The sequence below is a fragment of the Capra hircus genome, chromosome 5 (assembly GCF_001704415.2).
Source record: "Capra hircus breed San Clemente chromosome 5, ASM170441v1, whole genome shotgun sequence".
Taxonomy (NCBI): domain Eukaryota; kingdom Metazoa; phylum Chordata; class Mammalia; order Artiodactyla; family Bovidae; genus Capra; species Capra hircus.
Window position 1 is genome coordinate 30,464,130 of NC_030812.1, and position 14,900 is coordinate 30,479,029.

At 55.6% G+C, this 14,900-nt stretch overlaps 1 protein-coding gene across 1 annotated transcript; it reads right to left on the reverse strand.

The window, feature by feature from the left end:
• Positions 9,744–13,930, reverse strand: WNT1 (Wnt family member 1). Its single transcript, XM_005680007.2, has 4 exons — positions 13,634–13,930; positions 12,642–12,895; positions 11,721–11,986; positions 9,744–11,217 (listed from the first exon to the last, which is right to left on the reverse strand). The coding sequence occupies exons 1-4, from the start codon at positions 13,735–13,737 to the stop codon at positions 10,729–10,731; spliced, it is 1,113 nt and encodes a 370-aa protein (XP_005680064.2). The 5' UTR covers positions 13,738–13,930; the 3' UTR covers positions 9,744–10,728.

Below are 14,900 nucleotides of genomic sequence, written 5' to 3' on the forward strand. Positions count from 1 at the left end.
CTTGGCATCTTTTTCCTCTCACCGACCCATTCCCCACAGCATCCTTCTCCCCAGGGCTTCTGCGCTCCTTCCTGCTCGGTGGGCGGTGGAGGAGACCCCTTTTTCTGATGGAAACGCCGGTCCACCCCTGTCTCCCCCAGTGCGGACTCTCCCTTCCTTGCCCCCCACCCCACCCCCGCTGACTCTTCCCATTGCTTCGATGCACTCCCCCCACCCCCCATTCCGGGCAAGGGCTGAGTCAGCCTGGGTAAATTTAGCCGTCGACTAGGCAGGCGCGGGGGCTTCGCTCAGACTCAGTCGCCGAGTCCTGGCCCGGCCCTCGGCCCCGCCTCTGCCCCCCACCCCCACCGAGTCCTGCCAACAGGAACTCCTGCTCAGCGTTCCGATCCCCAGTCCCGCTCTCAAACCACTTAGAGTTTTGGTCTCCAATTATCTCAGTGTCGCTCCCCACCCGCACCCGGAGAGACTGGGCAGGACTGGGAGAGGGGCAGGGTAGGGAGGCCGCTGAATTGGACCCTAAACTGGGTGTCTGACCTTGGTTCAGTGAAAGGGGTTGGGCGGGGTAGGGGGGGAGGGGTCTTTGGGGGCTTTGAATTTAAGTGGATAACATTGGTCAGAATCACCCGGGAAGGTCCGTCCATCTCAGAACCTGCCTGGAAACCATACTGCCAGGTTTCAAGTTAGCTCTTGCTGGAGGAAGTGAAGTAAGTGGGGGTTCACCTTGGGCAGAGATCAAAGGTTTCTGAGTTCTGTCTTCCTTCCACCTACAGTTCTAACTTCTGCTGATTCTAACTCCTAAACATTTACTGAGCACCTGAGAAGAACTGGGCACTGAGCTGAGCTCCAAGAAAGAGATGAGTAAGACCTGCCTGACGGGGTGAAGGGAAAACACGTAAATAATGATAGATTGAGCAGTGGGTGTTAAGTATTATAAAGAATCAAACAAGGCAGATTGTACAGATTCTATGAGATCATGAAAGGCTCCATGGAGGAGGTAGGCATCTGAGATAGCATTTGGGGAAAGGGTTTCCAAGCAGAGGGGCAGCAAAAATAGAGGCGTGAATGTAAGGGAAATGGTTTGTTTAGGAAATTGTCAAAGGTCTGGTTTGACTGGAGTTGAGGATACATTCAGAGGAGATGTGGAAGATAAAGGCAGGAGTGAAAACAGAGGCCAAGCTAGGGTGAGCCTGGTCCAGCTCAGGGATGTGTGCCTTTGACCTCTGGGCCTAAGAATAGGATGGACTTGAGGCTAGGAGGAAGACTGAGGAAGACCAGGGCAGTAGTGAGAGCATCTGCCCGGATTTTGCTGTAGCCCTGGGAGTCCCAGGCTCTGGGAGTGTCAGGAGAGGTGAGGTGCATGGGAAAGTAGAGGGGCTATTCCTGGGGAGGGGGGTTCCACAATGCTGCCTAGGTTTCTTTGAGGCTGAACACACAGGAGGCTAGCTTTAAGAGCTTATGCAGACTGCTGTCATTGTTAGAGAACTACGGTAGTGTTGTATCCAGAACATGGACTCTGGGACCTGGCAGCCTGGGTTTAAATCTTGCATCTACCTCATATTGGATCTTCCCTTGTAGTTCAGTCGGTAAAGAATCCACCTGCAATGCAGGAGACCCAGGTTCCATTCCTGGGTCAGGAAGATTCCCCTGGAGAAAGAAATGGCAACCCCCTCCAGTATACTTGCCCGGGCATGGACAGAGAAGCCTGGTGAGCTATAATCCATGGGGTCGCAAGAGTCAGACACGACTGAGCAACTAAACCACCACCACCACCACCTCATACTAGCTGTGTGACTTTGGGCAAGTTACTCGACCTCTCTGTGCCTTAGCAGCCTCAGTTACAAAATGAAGTTATTAATAGTGTGTTTTTCATAAGCTTGTTGGGAGGATTAATGATTCAATATGTAAAGCACTTAGAACATCTCCTGGCACACAGTAAGTGATATATGTATTGAACTCTGTTATTTCTCTTTAGGGCTATTTCTTTAGTGTTGGGAGTATTAGGTTGGGAGATGGGAAGAGAGGAGTAGAGGTAGAGGAATAGGAGGAAGAGGCTAGCAGAGGCTGAGAGGAGAGGGGATTCCTGGGGTGGAGACAAGCAGCCCCTTGACTGGGTGAATGGTGTACTGAGAGCGCATGGGTGGCTGGGATGTCAAGTGCAATACCCCCTCCCCCAGGACTTCCTCCATCTTTGCCTAAGGGTGAAATCAGCACCAGCTGCTAAAGATCTGGGAGAAAGGATAAGAGAGGAGAAGGGGAGGAGCTAGTACAGGCCCAGGGGGCCAGCCCTGGGTGAGCCATATCTCAGACTGGCCCTGCAGGGCCCTGTGGGTGGGAGGCTGGAGGCTCCCTGCTGCGAAAATGACTTCTAAATCTGGCTGCGTCTGCCAGCCAGCCAGCCTCAAGACAGAGGCCACAACTACACCGCACCCCCCACCCCATGTTGGGACAGCCTTGTAGGGACGGCAATGCTGGAGAGTGTGCTCAGGTTTGGGCAGCAGCCCTCAGGTTACCACAGGATGCGCCTACCCTTCCACCAGCCAAGTTCTTCCCAGGGAAGCCCCTTTCTGAAGGGAGCTAAGAGCCCCCTCCCCCTTCAGACTCTCAGGAGAGCCCTGGGACTTCCCAAGATAGATCACAAATGGGTAAATGAAACAAAGAACCAGGCCATAACTCTGGGACTTGTCGTCAGGAGTGTGTGTGTGTGTGTGTGTGTGTGTGTGTGTGTGTGAGTGAGTGAGGAGGAGACGACAAGGAGAGATGGCTGAACATGAATATGTAGATATTGTGCATTCACCCAGTTACTCATTTGTTCACTCACCCATTGAACATGGATGCCAGGCCCTAGGGACACACACAAGACTCAGACCTGTTACCTGTCTTCAGGGAGTTCACATATCTAGGCTGTATGAGAAACAGGGGAAGGGATTTGGAAGAGGAGACCCACAGAGTCATCACAGTGCAGGCAGTACAATGTAATATATGTTCATAAAAGCATTCCTGCATGGTCTAGGGGAGCATAAAGGAAGGAATGGCTCCCAACCTGCAACTTCTAAGCAGTTAGAATACACCCAAGCTTTTGAGAGACCAGTCACTGAGGGTACACGTGTTAGTGAAGGAAGGCTGGATCCATTATCTGCCTGGATCCATTATCTCCTCTTCATGTCCTGCTGTGGGGGCTCCCTCCCTTAAAGCCCCTGGTACTACTTAGCCTCTTTTAAAAGTTTTATTTAACATAGACCATTTGAAAAGTCTTCATTGCTGCATCATTGTTGCTTCTGTTTTATATTTTGGTTTTTTGGCTGCAAGTCATGTGGGATCTTAGCTTCCTGACCAGGGATCGAACCAAACACCTCCTGCATTGAAAGGGGAAGTCTTAACCACTGGACTGCCAGGCAAGTCCCTTACATAAGCTTTTGTGAATCTTTTTAGAGAAGAGTTACTTCATCCATCCATCTATCCATGCATGCATCCATCCATCCTTTTGTTTATTCATCTGTGCATCCATGCATCCCACCCATCCATTTATCCATCCATTCACCAACTCATCTGTCATCCTTCCATTAATTTATCCATCTATGCATCCATTCCTCCCTTCATCCATCCATCCATCCATCTAACCATCCATCTGTCTTAATGAGGGCATGTGATGTGCCTAGCTCAGTGTTGCAAGAGATGCCAAGATGAACAAAACGTAGAGTCCATGCCCTCAGAAAGCTAGAAGCCAATACAAATATGAATAACACACACAGATGTTCCACCCATGGAGCAGCCAGTATGTGCTGCTGATTTAGTGAAAGCCCCGCCAAGAAGGTGCGTCAGGAGGCAAGGCCACTTTGCCAAGGGAAATTAGAAGAGCCTCATGAGGAAGGCAGCTTTGAGATGAATTTCAGCCAGGGGAGGTGGGGAAAAGGTTTTTTCCAGGGTGCGGGAAGGTAGAGAGGTGGGAGAACACAGCACAGGCACTGGGGAAGGCAGAGTTGCAAAGAGATGGGATCCTGGAATGATGGGAACCACATCATGAAGTATCCCAGGAAAGCAAGGATAAAATATTTGAGGACTTCCCTAGTGGTCCAGTGGCTAAAACCCCATGGTCCCAATGCAGGAGAGCTAGAGCTAGGGGAGCTAGATCCCACATGCTGCAACTAAGAGCTTGTATTGCTGAAACCAAAAGATCTTGCATGCTGCAACTAAGACCCAGCTCAGCCAAATAAATAAATATTAAACAACCAAACATTTGAGCTTTAGTGAGAAGAACTGAGGGAGAGGTGAGGGGCAGAGAGGTTTTGTGTCATTCTCTACTGGACCATGAGCTACTCAAGGGTAGTGCCTTTGATTTAGTTCTGTATTGCCTACAAGCTTGGCCTGGAGCAGGCTCTCAGCAGATGCTGGCAGAAAGAAGGAACAGATGATAAAACTGTGCCACAGGAACATTGGCACAGCAATTCAGGGTCTATATATAAGGGAGGGGTTGCTGCTGCCTGGTGTGACCGTCCTTCCCCTATGCCCAGCACCCGCCAGGGATGACCTTGCTTCCTTTGCTGTGGTCCCTCCAGTAGCTCTCCCAAGAGGCACCACAAGGTGGCGATGTTCCGAGCATAGCACTGGGTTCTGCCAAGATCGTTGACACCGGTAGCTGGTGATGTGCCCTTCAAGAACTGTCCCCAGATGGTCAGAACTTCCTTTCAGCAAGCCTTGAGGCAGAATGAAGAGTTTGTGTGCTGCTTTGGCAGAGGAGTCGACAGATCTTAACCCCAATGATCATACAGGCCTCACCTATACACTCATTTGCTAGGATCTATGTGCCACGCACAGTGCAGGCTCTTAGGAAAACAACAGTGATCAAGACACAGCCCCTACCCTCAAGGAGCCTACCATCTCGTCCTGTCCAAAACTGCCTTTGCTATCTTTCTCTCTCTCTTTCTTTTACACACCCCACCCCCCCACACACAAACACACACACCTGTTCCCCAGGGCCAATCCCCTTGACCTGGGAAGCCATCTCCATGTGAAATCTGCTCTTTGGCCCTGCTCCCCTCTTCACATCCAAGTTTCTCCCTAAGGCTATTGCATGGCCACAGTAGCGTGAGCCCTCGGTGCTCCTTCCTGTGATGGCTCCTCTTGCTCTTGCCCTGAGCCCAAGCCCATTCTTTTTCCCCACCTCCCCCACCCACACTACTCTGCTAGCCCTGAAACTTTAGGGCCCTCCCTAAATTATACCTGGTATGAGATAGGGCCTCCTAATACCCTAGAACTCTGGAGGCTACAGGAGCATGAAGGTGGATTCACAGAAGGACCTTGGGAGACGCTGGCACCACCAACACAGAGATGAGGGTCCAGAAAATCAAAGACCCCAGAGGCATGCCCTTCTGTGGCTCAAGGGCTCTGCCAGCCAAACCTGTCCCCAAACAGGCGGCCTTCTTCTCTCACCTGCTTTAGAGGGACCTCTCCCTAGTTGCAACTCCATACTGGTTTGGAGGTGAACCATTATGGGACATTGTCCACTTTCCCATCATGCTCCAGGGCTCCAGTTAGCCCTTGGCGGGTTTGGGAGAGGAGAGGAGGGAGGGTTGGTGCTGAGAGTGGGAGCAGGCCCATCGAGGTCCCGGGAGTGAATGCCGCATTGTTGGCCAGGCCAGAGTCACAGATAATTACCTCAATTAGTGACAATGGGAGAGTAATAAATACAGGCTTAGTGTCTCCTACCCCACCAGGGCTCCGAAGATTAATCCAGGCTGACGGGCGGGCCCTGAAAGGCGTGATGGACAATTCATTAAACTCCCCAAATGCCGCACAACCTGGGCGTGAAGGCTGAGTTAGCCCCCTGGGGGCTGCGCCTTTGTCCCGATTGTGTGTCTCCGCCACCGCAGAGCCGAGCAGCCCCCAGAGAGCGGGGAGGTGAGCGGGGCTCTCCCAGTCGGGCCAGGCGGCGGGGGGATTAGGCCTCGGTCCGGCCCTGGTTGCCCTGGCACACCAGCCCGGCCGGGCTGGAATGTCCGTGGCGGGGAGCGGGCGAGCGGAGGGGCGGGGCCGACAAGGTGGGGTAAGGGGGGCACATAAAACCAGGGGCAGGAGGAGTTAATTAGACGCCAGCCGAGGAGGGCGAGGGGCCACAATAGGGCTGAGGGGCCGCCAGGGACGGCCCCTTCACTTCCGAGGATTAATAGGGAGGAGAGAGAAGGGAGGGGTTCGGCTCTGGGGGAGGAGAGCTGGAGCTTCCCAGGGTGGCACTGCCCCCTCTTGCCCGGCTTGGTACTTACTTGGCAAGTGGTTGGGAGGCAGGGGGCCCTGGCAGCCCGCGCAGGTACCCCCTAGCGTCCCACAGAGTGGCTCTTTCTTCCTTGGGTGGTGCCTCCATTGGTAGGATGGTTGGGCAGGGAGGAGAGAAGGGACCCTCTCGTTTATCAGGGAGGTAGTAAAAGCAGGAATATTTAGGGGCCCTGTTCTCAATGCCCCACCTCCCCATACCTACTCTGAGGTGGAACCGGGAGCCTGAAGCTTTACCCTTCGTGGAAACACCAAGTCGGGGGAGGGGCTGGAGCTGGTGTGCATGCATAGGTGTAGGGGCTGCTGCGTGCCTGCACACACACATGCACACGCTTGTATGTGCAGACATGCTTGCACACAGGGCCAGGCATTCAACAGGTCCTCTGTTAATATCTGTTGAGTGAATGAGTGAACTTTGGTGTTGGGTGTGAGGAGAAGCAGCGCTGGGCTCCACCATGACACGAAGTGAATGGACTTGGGCCCTTTCATTCTGAACTCCCAGTTACAGCCCAGGGAGGATGAGGGCTCCACCTCTGAGCAGATGAGCAGATGTCCAGGAAAAATGAAGTGGCAGTGGCTCTTTCCCTTTGAAAAGGGAGGAAAAATGCAGTAGCCTCCTGGAAGCCCCACTTCCTCCTGGGCCCCAGGGAACAGGGCAGCCCTGGCTCCTCCCTAGGAGCCACCCCACCCTATACCCTCCCAGGGGATGACAAGGGAGCGAGTTGGCGGCAGTTCCCCGGGCATATTTATAACCTGCTGCTCGCTCACCAGCGTCTGCTTTTAGCCCAGACGGGGGAGGGGGCAGGGGGGTGGTCTGTCTCATGCTGGGCGCCCTGGCTGGGTGTGGAAAGAGTGAGTAAGGGTGAGTGGTGGGCAGCTCTGCATGGATATTCCTGCTCACACCACAGCCAAACAGCTTATTTTCTCCTCATTTTGTTATTTTTCTCCCTCTGGCCTGGAGAGGAGGACTGAGCCAGCCTGAGGTGGGGGGTGGGGGGTGCTAGACCCTGGGGTATTTGCAGCCCCACTGACAGGGTTTTTCCAGGGTGCGTGTGGCAGGGTGTGTGTGGTGCCGGCTTGCTGACCCCCTGGGGACTGTGCAGCCTCAGTCCTCTCAGCTTTTCCGCTCCCCCCGGGATATTTCAGGACCAGTGCCTCCCTCACTCACTGAGCCAAGCCAGTGTCCGGGGTCCTGCCAGTCTCGGATCCCACCTGAAGATTAGAGGTGGGCGGGAGGATAGTGACCCCCACCCAGGACCTGCTCTGGGCACTGCTGCTTTCCTCCCCAGGATTTACCTGCTCCGTCTGAGGATGCCACATGTGATCCTAATCAATAATTAGCTCCTAGGTAGTGCTTTGCAGATCTAGACCTTTTGCTTTTTAAAAAAATTCTTTTTCTTTTGCTTACTTTTTTTTTTTTTGCTTTATTATCACATGTCCCTTTGAGGACCCAGTCCCATTCTGCACTTCCCTACCCCCTCCCTTGAAGTCCTTGTGGCTGGAAGTAAAGGACTTCCATGCTGAGGACATGAGTATGGGAGTCTGTCTTTAAACTTCATGCTTGTGCAGAGGGCTTTACACTTCATTGAGCCTTCACAGCACTGCTCCCATTATCCTGACAATATCTTGATATGCCTGATTCCCTGGCCAGACTGTAAACTTCTAGCAGGCTCCATGGCTCATACATCACTGTATCCCCAGCATTTGGCATATGCCTGGCACAGAAGAGATGTCAGCAAGTGTTCAAATGACCCTGTGTTTCACATCCATGTACATGATCTTGTCTGAACCTTATCACCTTCCTGAAGAAGACTAAGTGCCAGTAATCATCCCTGTTGAATAGACAAAGCAACCGAAGCCAAGAAAGCTACGGAGTTTTTGAAAGTCTAGTTAGGACCAGAATAGGATTCACTTCTTCCCTGCCCTTCTTCCAGCTCCTATGTGTTGGCACAGCTCAGAGCCCCCCTACCCCCCCCTCAGCTTCCAGGTTCTTACTGTTAGGAGTTAGGTGAGAGTGGTTGGGGACAGCTGCCAACCCTTTGACTCCACCCTGTTGCTTCTCCCCAAATCTGGGTATTGTCTGGCAGGGGCCCACATCTCCTCTCCTGCCTCTGGGGGGATCTAATAGCTCTTTGGATTATAGACTGGAAATTATCGCAGGGGGTTCTTTACTGGACACCCAACCCTGTCAGGTACCTTCTGCCCAGGATCAGTCAGATTTCTATTCCTCCTCCTCAACTGCCTATCAAATCTGAACTGGTGCTAGCTTGGTGGATGGAGAGAAAGGAAAGGGGATATATCACTGCAGGATTGAGCAGCTCCTGACTCCACTTCCCTACCCCCACACATATCCCAAAGGCCAACATGGGTCAGAGTTCACACATCCAGGGAGTGGTGCGAGGCAGCAACAACAGCAAAGAGTCCTGAGGGGAGGGGGAAATTCTCCAGTAGGCTGGGATCAGTCGTTGCCCTTAGGGGGTGGGGTGCTTCTTAGCTCCCCTGGTCCTTCAAGCCCTCCCCTGGGGCGGGGGAAGTGTTAGGATTAGAGACAGGCATTAGAGCTTAGCAAGCAGTTAGGGTTTGCCTGAAGTTAGGTTAAGGCTAAGGTTAGACCTAATCCTAGGGAGAGGGAGTGGATTAAAGTTAGAGAGAGGTTTTTGGGCTGTAGGAGAAATTAGTTCTCCCCTCCAATCTGGTGAAATGCACACAGAGGTATCATGTTGGTGTTGTTAGCAACAGAATCCTCATTTGGGCTTTCTATGGGAATGGCTAACCTCATGGTTTGGTTATGGACCACAGTTGGGTTTCCTTTCAGTTACACTTGGTAAAGTCTAGCCTCTATTTGGATTCTAACCCTGCTGCTCCTTTCTTCTCCCCCATTATCCTCTCTCAGCTTTTCACCTGTTCTTTGTAGCCCACGGTTTGGAAGTTGATATCCTAATATGGCATTTCCCTGTCCTGGGAAGGAGAGTGGTTTCCCCGTTGCCCAACACCCTGACCACAGCTGGCCCAGAGAGGCTTTGGGGACCAAAACCTCTACACCCATGAGCCACAGCACCCTTTCTGTTTGGGTTTCTCTTTTTTCTTTGGTTTCTTTTCAGAACACCATCATAGCTATCACTCAGTTGTAGCGATTTTCACAACAGCTCTTCTACATAGGAAAGGCAGGTTCTCCAAGTTTGTTTGTTTAATCCCCACTCAGCAGGGCAAGAAACTGAAGAAGTTATGGACTTTCTCAGTATCATACAGCCAATTGGTGTTCAAATAGGAAGAAGGACCCTGTAGTGTCTTTTGGCTCCTGAGTGGGTTCATCTGGAGACCTGGATCCCCAGTGGCCTCATCAGGGTCATCCAAGGGACAGAATGTCAGAGTCCTCTTCCAGGGTCAGGAAACCAGTCCCTCAACAGTGTATCCTATTTGTTTAAAGGAGGTAAGCAATAGTGTGTTCTGGATTCAAGGAAAAGCCACCATGTCATTGATAAAAATAGAGATTTTATTCTGCAGAGGAAGATACTACATTGGTGGGGGCCAGGAGCCACTAATAGCTACAGTGGAAGGAAATACTGATTCCGGAATGCAAAGGCATCTTGGAGAAACTAGGGAGAGGGAAAGAGGGGTCAGAAAAGGCTGGAGAGCAAAAGGAGAGAAGAATGGAGAAGAATTAGGTTGGGGTGGGAAGTGGTCTCTGCAAACCAGGCTGGAACCCAGCACAATAAATAGTTTTTATTTACAACAACCAAACTCGTGGCTTTGTATCCACGTTTCAGTGCAAATTATTTACACACTGATGAGGAGGCAGGACAGGAAGAGGGTAGGAGGTGGCTGAGGGAGGCATGGTTCGCAGCTGTTCAATGGCTCCATGACATAGGCTGGGAGAATGGCGATATTTCTCGCGGGTCCCCAACCTCATTTTCCACATCACCACAGCTGCCCTCTCACCCCGGAACCTCCCACTTCAGCTGTAGGTGGAGAGGAGAAAGGCCCTGATGCCCAGGTGTGTGTTCAGGGTGTGCACCCTTGACAGAAGAAGGAGAAGGGCATGTGGGGACCTGGAGAAAACGGAGGTTAAAAGAGAAGGAGAAAGGCAGGCAGGTCGCTGCGCGCGTTGGAGGAGGCAGAGCTTCTCGTCGGGAGCTGACCCTGATGGGGGAGGGGACCAATCCTTCTCTCACCTCCCGGCCAAGCAGGGGGCAGTGCAACAAGGGGGTCTCCCGCGGAGAGGGAGGGAGGTAGGTCCGGGGGCGGGTCAATCAGGATGGCAAGAGGGTTCATGCCGCCCCAGGCAAGTGGTTTCAGGAGTCCCCAGGTCTGAGGAGGTGGGAGAAATGATGGGATAGGTAGTAGGAATCCCGGAGTGCGGCTGGAGGGACGGGGTGGGCGCAGATCCGGGTCTGAGGTGCCAGCGAATCTGTTTGGGGGTGGTCTTGAGGAGAGTGCTCCCAGGGGCCGAGTCCGCGCAGCGCCTCACAGGCACTCGTGCAGTATGCGCGTGTGCGTGCAGTTGCGGCAGCTGACGTGGCAGCACCAGTGGAAGGTGCAGTTGCAGCGCTCGGTGACGCGCTGCGTGCGCGTGCGGTGGCCCCGGCCACAGCAGAGCAGCTCACAGCCATCCAGCGCGGGCGACGAGCTATTGCAGGCGCGCCCCGCCGTGCCCGCGGTACCCAGGCGTCCGCTGTACGTGCAGAAGTTGGGCGATTTCTCGAAGTAGACGAGGTCGTGGGGCGAGGGAGGCTTGTGAGCCGGGTCCTCCGGCTCCAGGCGCAGCAGTTCAGCCCGCGATGCACGGTTGTTGCCGCGGTTGCCGTAGAGGACGCGCGAGGCACCGTCGAAGCGGTCCCGCAGCACGTCGCCCACTGCGCGCAGCGTGGGCAGCCGCATCCAGCACGTGCGCACCGTGCATGAGCCCGACATCCCGTGGCACTTGCACTCCTGGCGCATCTCGGAGAACACGGTCTGGGGGGGCAGGAGGTAGGGTGGGGGGAAGGAGAAGAAAGGACGGCCCGGGACGCCGTCAGAGCCAGAGCCACCTTCCCGGATACCGCCCCCTCCTGGTCGTCGCTGGGATCTCAGCAAAGGCCCAGGCCTAGCTGAGCCCAAAGGAAGGGAGCCACGAAATTTTTGTCCCGCAGAGATTTGGACGCCAAACCCAACTCTGCTCCACCCAGAGAATCTGTCTTTGCCTCTCAGCCTTATTTTTTGAACCTGAACACTGGCGGGCGTAGGCAACACAGTCCATGAGTTACATGACTTCTAACTTCTCCGTTGTCAGACTATCCCTTCCATTCTGTGACTCCCTCCAAACCCCCGCGCCCTCCGGACGCCCTCGCCTGGTTCCTTACCCTAACCTCTGGCCTTAACACCGACCGTTACTTCCCAAGTTCGAGCTTAGCCTAAGACAGGGACTCCGAGATCCCTGCCATTCCGTTTCGGGTGCAGACACCCTCAAGCAGGCTCACCGTGCGCCCCGCCTCATTGTTGTGAAGGTTCATGAGGAAGCGAAGGTCCCGCCCCTTCTCTCCGGAGTCCACAAACTCCCGGCCGAAGAGGCGGCCGAAGTCGATGTTGTCGCTGCAGCCCCCCCAGTGCCAATCGGGGCCCCCAGGACCGCGTCGCCGATAGTCGCACGTGCAGGATTCGATGGAGCCCTCTGAGCAGGAGCGCGCCACCGAGTGGGTGACCCCGGCCGAGGTGATGGCGAAGATAAATGCTGTTTCCCGACAGCCTATTGGGGATGGGAGAGGGGATCAGCGAGGGGGCACGCGGGGTGCAGCCTGCACCTTCAGGGGAGGCCTTGGGATCTTTGAGTCCCACGCCCTTAGGGTCCTGGAAGCCTGGCGACCGGCTGTGTTGGGAAGTTGGTCTCCCCGCGAAAGCATGTGTGTGGGCACGCTACCTTCTCCACACTTGTAATCACGCTTTACTGAGACTCCGGGCTCATTTTGACTTCTCGGTGCAAGTAGGGCAGCCCCGGAGGGAAAAGAGAATAGAGGGGAGGGGAAGAATTCTGCACCGCCAAGAACTCTCCAGCTCACATCAGCGATGCAAGCCTTGCTGGGCTGGAGGCAAGAGAGCAGCCTCCCAGGCTTCTTTGAGAGGGACTGCGGGAAAGTGGTGGCCAGCGAGCGTCCACCACTCAGCACTCCCTTTCGCTGGGGCAGTGGCTCAGAAAAGCCAAGCTTCCTGCCCGAGGCGCACGGGTTGAAACCTCCTGGTGGAACGAGTCTGGCCCAGAGCTAGTGCTGGCATGAAGCTCTTGGCAGGCTGATTCCGTGACCCTGCAGATGCCCCGGACATCTTCTCTGCACTTGCTCGCCCGTGCCCTGAGGTGACCCCGGGCTCCCCTGGTCCCCGGAAGCGGCACCTTCCGGGGTACCCACCTCGGTTGACGATCTTGCCGAAGAGGTGGGGCCCCGAAGCCGTGGGACAGTTCCAGCGGCGGTTCCGGAACTGCCACTTGCACTCTCGCACAGCGCTCTGCAGCCCCCCGCTCACGCTGTGCAGTATCCCCGGGTTCTGGCGGATCAGCCGCCGCTGCTTGCGGCTCAGCAGCTGCAGACTGGGCTCGAGTACCAGCTGCAGACTCTTGGAGTCGGTCAGCAGGTTCGTAGAGGAGGCTACGTTCACGATGCCCCTGGTGAGACGCATGAGAGGAGTTCAAGCTCTGGAAGGGGACCTGCACCCTAACCCTAACCAGAAAGGTCATGCTCGCCCTGTCCTCTTCCTGGAGCTATTTGCCCACAAGAGTGGGGAGAGATCAATAATAAGGTAACGGTTCCGCGCTTAGGCACTCACTAGTTTGAAAGGACTTGGCTTTCAGACTTTTGTGTTCCCAGGAATCTTAGGGCTGCTAGGGGGCCCTGCGCCCGGAGCTGGACAGCGGAGGCATGGAGAGCCTAGGGACTAGATATTCACCTTGGCTCTCAGAGCCTGTTTCCGGACAGTCTGGCTCGCAAATCCTGGCCTGCCGTCCATGCCCACCCAAGGCGTGAAATGCTTGGGAGTTCCACCCGCTGATGGGCTTCTTTCGGAGTGCACGCCTGCCCTTTCTCTTCAGAGGCTGGGAAGCCCCGTAGTGTGACTACCACCGTGAAGCTCGTTTGGGGGTTCTTGGAAGAAGGGCAGTGCTAGATGGGAGAGGGCTCCCCTCCTGGAGTATCGTGGGCCGCCGGGCGGACCCTTCACCCCACTTCACCAGAGCTGGAATTTCTGGACCAGCTCCGCTCCAGAGCGCCCCTCGGTGTCTCAAAGGGAAGTCAGAGCGCTGGAGGAAGTCTGTCTGCGGACGGATCCCAGAGCGTGGGAGCTGGATGGGGCTGGCCCCTGGCTCTGTGCCCCGAGACAAGTGGCGACCCCGCACCAGCTCACTTACCACCATCGGCCACTGCTGTTGGCGGCCAGGGCTGCAGGCAGAGCGGCCAGCGCCAGCAACAACGCAGCAGAAACCCAGCAAGGCAGCAGCGCCCAGTGCCCCATGGCCTGCCCGGCCTTGCCCGCTCTATGCTGCAGTTGGGGCGGCTTTGGCTGCTGCCCGCGGCGGTGGGACGGGACGCGGCGGTGGCGGCAAGTGGCGAGAGTTCGCAGTCTGGCTCTAACAGCCCTGGGGGCGGGCGACGGGCTGCATGGCTCGCGGTCCCAGCTGGTGGGCTGAGGCAGCCACGGCGGGCGGCACCGCCTCTTATAGTTGCGGCGCTGGCTGAAGTGACGATAGGAGGCTGCCCCGCCGGGCCGTACTGTGGCACCAGGGCGCACCGGTCAGGGGCGCAGACAATGGGCAGCGAGCGGGGCCGTGGCTCCCGCCCGTCTGAGGCGAGAGCTGACGGGCTGGCCGTCGGGGCTCACCCCCGCCCCCTGCCCGGTGGCTCCCGCCTCCGGACCTGCACTGGCCGCCGACCCCTCCCCTTGGGACGCCCTCCCACGCGCGCCCGCCTCAGTCCTCTCCGCGTCCGGAGCCCGTCGGGGACCAGCGTCCGCCAGGGGGCGCAGCGACCAGTGTGCTGCGGGGACAAACTGCTAGGAGCTCAGCCACTTCGCTGCCTGCTGTGGGGCTGTCCCTTCGACGTCACCCCGGAACCCCATCCTGAGTGGAAGAAGGAAAACTGTGGTTCTGGGCAGCAACTCTGGGGAGACGCCTCCCCGCCCATGAACCCCCGACGGCTGAACAGGGAAGGAGAAGCGGGAGACGGGTGGGGTTGGGGCTGTGGTCAGGGAAATCCCAGGGGCGGGTTGGGGTGGGGGGATGAGCTGAGCACACAGAGCCCGACGATGGAGAGAAACCTGAGGCAGCAGAGGCTTGTACTTGTGGGAGGAAAGGAGTGCGCAAATGCCTGCCAGTGTGTGCATCAAGTGGGAGAGTGGTCACTGAGACTGCGTGTGAGAATGTGCATATACGTATGAGTGTGTGCCTTCACGTACAGAAACTCCATGTTCTGAGGAGGGATTTTAGGAGCCTTTCTCAAGAATCTTGGGATTTAGCTCAGGTCAGAAGGCATCATCGAGTCATCTTGTCACAGCCACCACCTGGGACAGTGCATCATCTCCTACGTGTCGGGAAGGGGTGGTCAGGAGAGACCCAGAAGGCTGACTGAGCATCGGTGTCTGGAACTGTGTGTGCAGGTGGGTGGATGAGTAGGAGATTA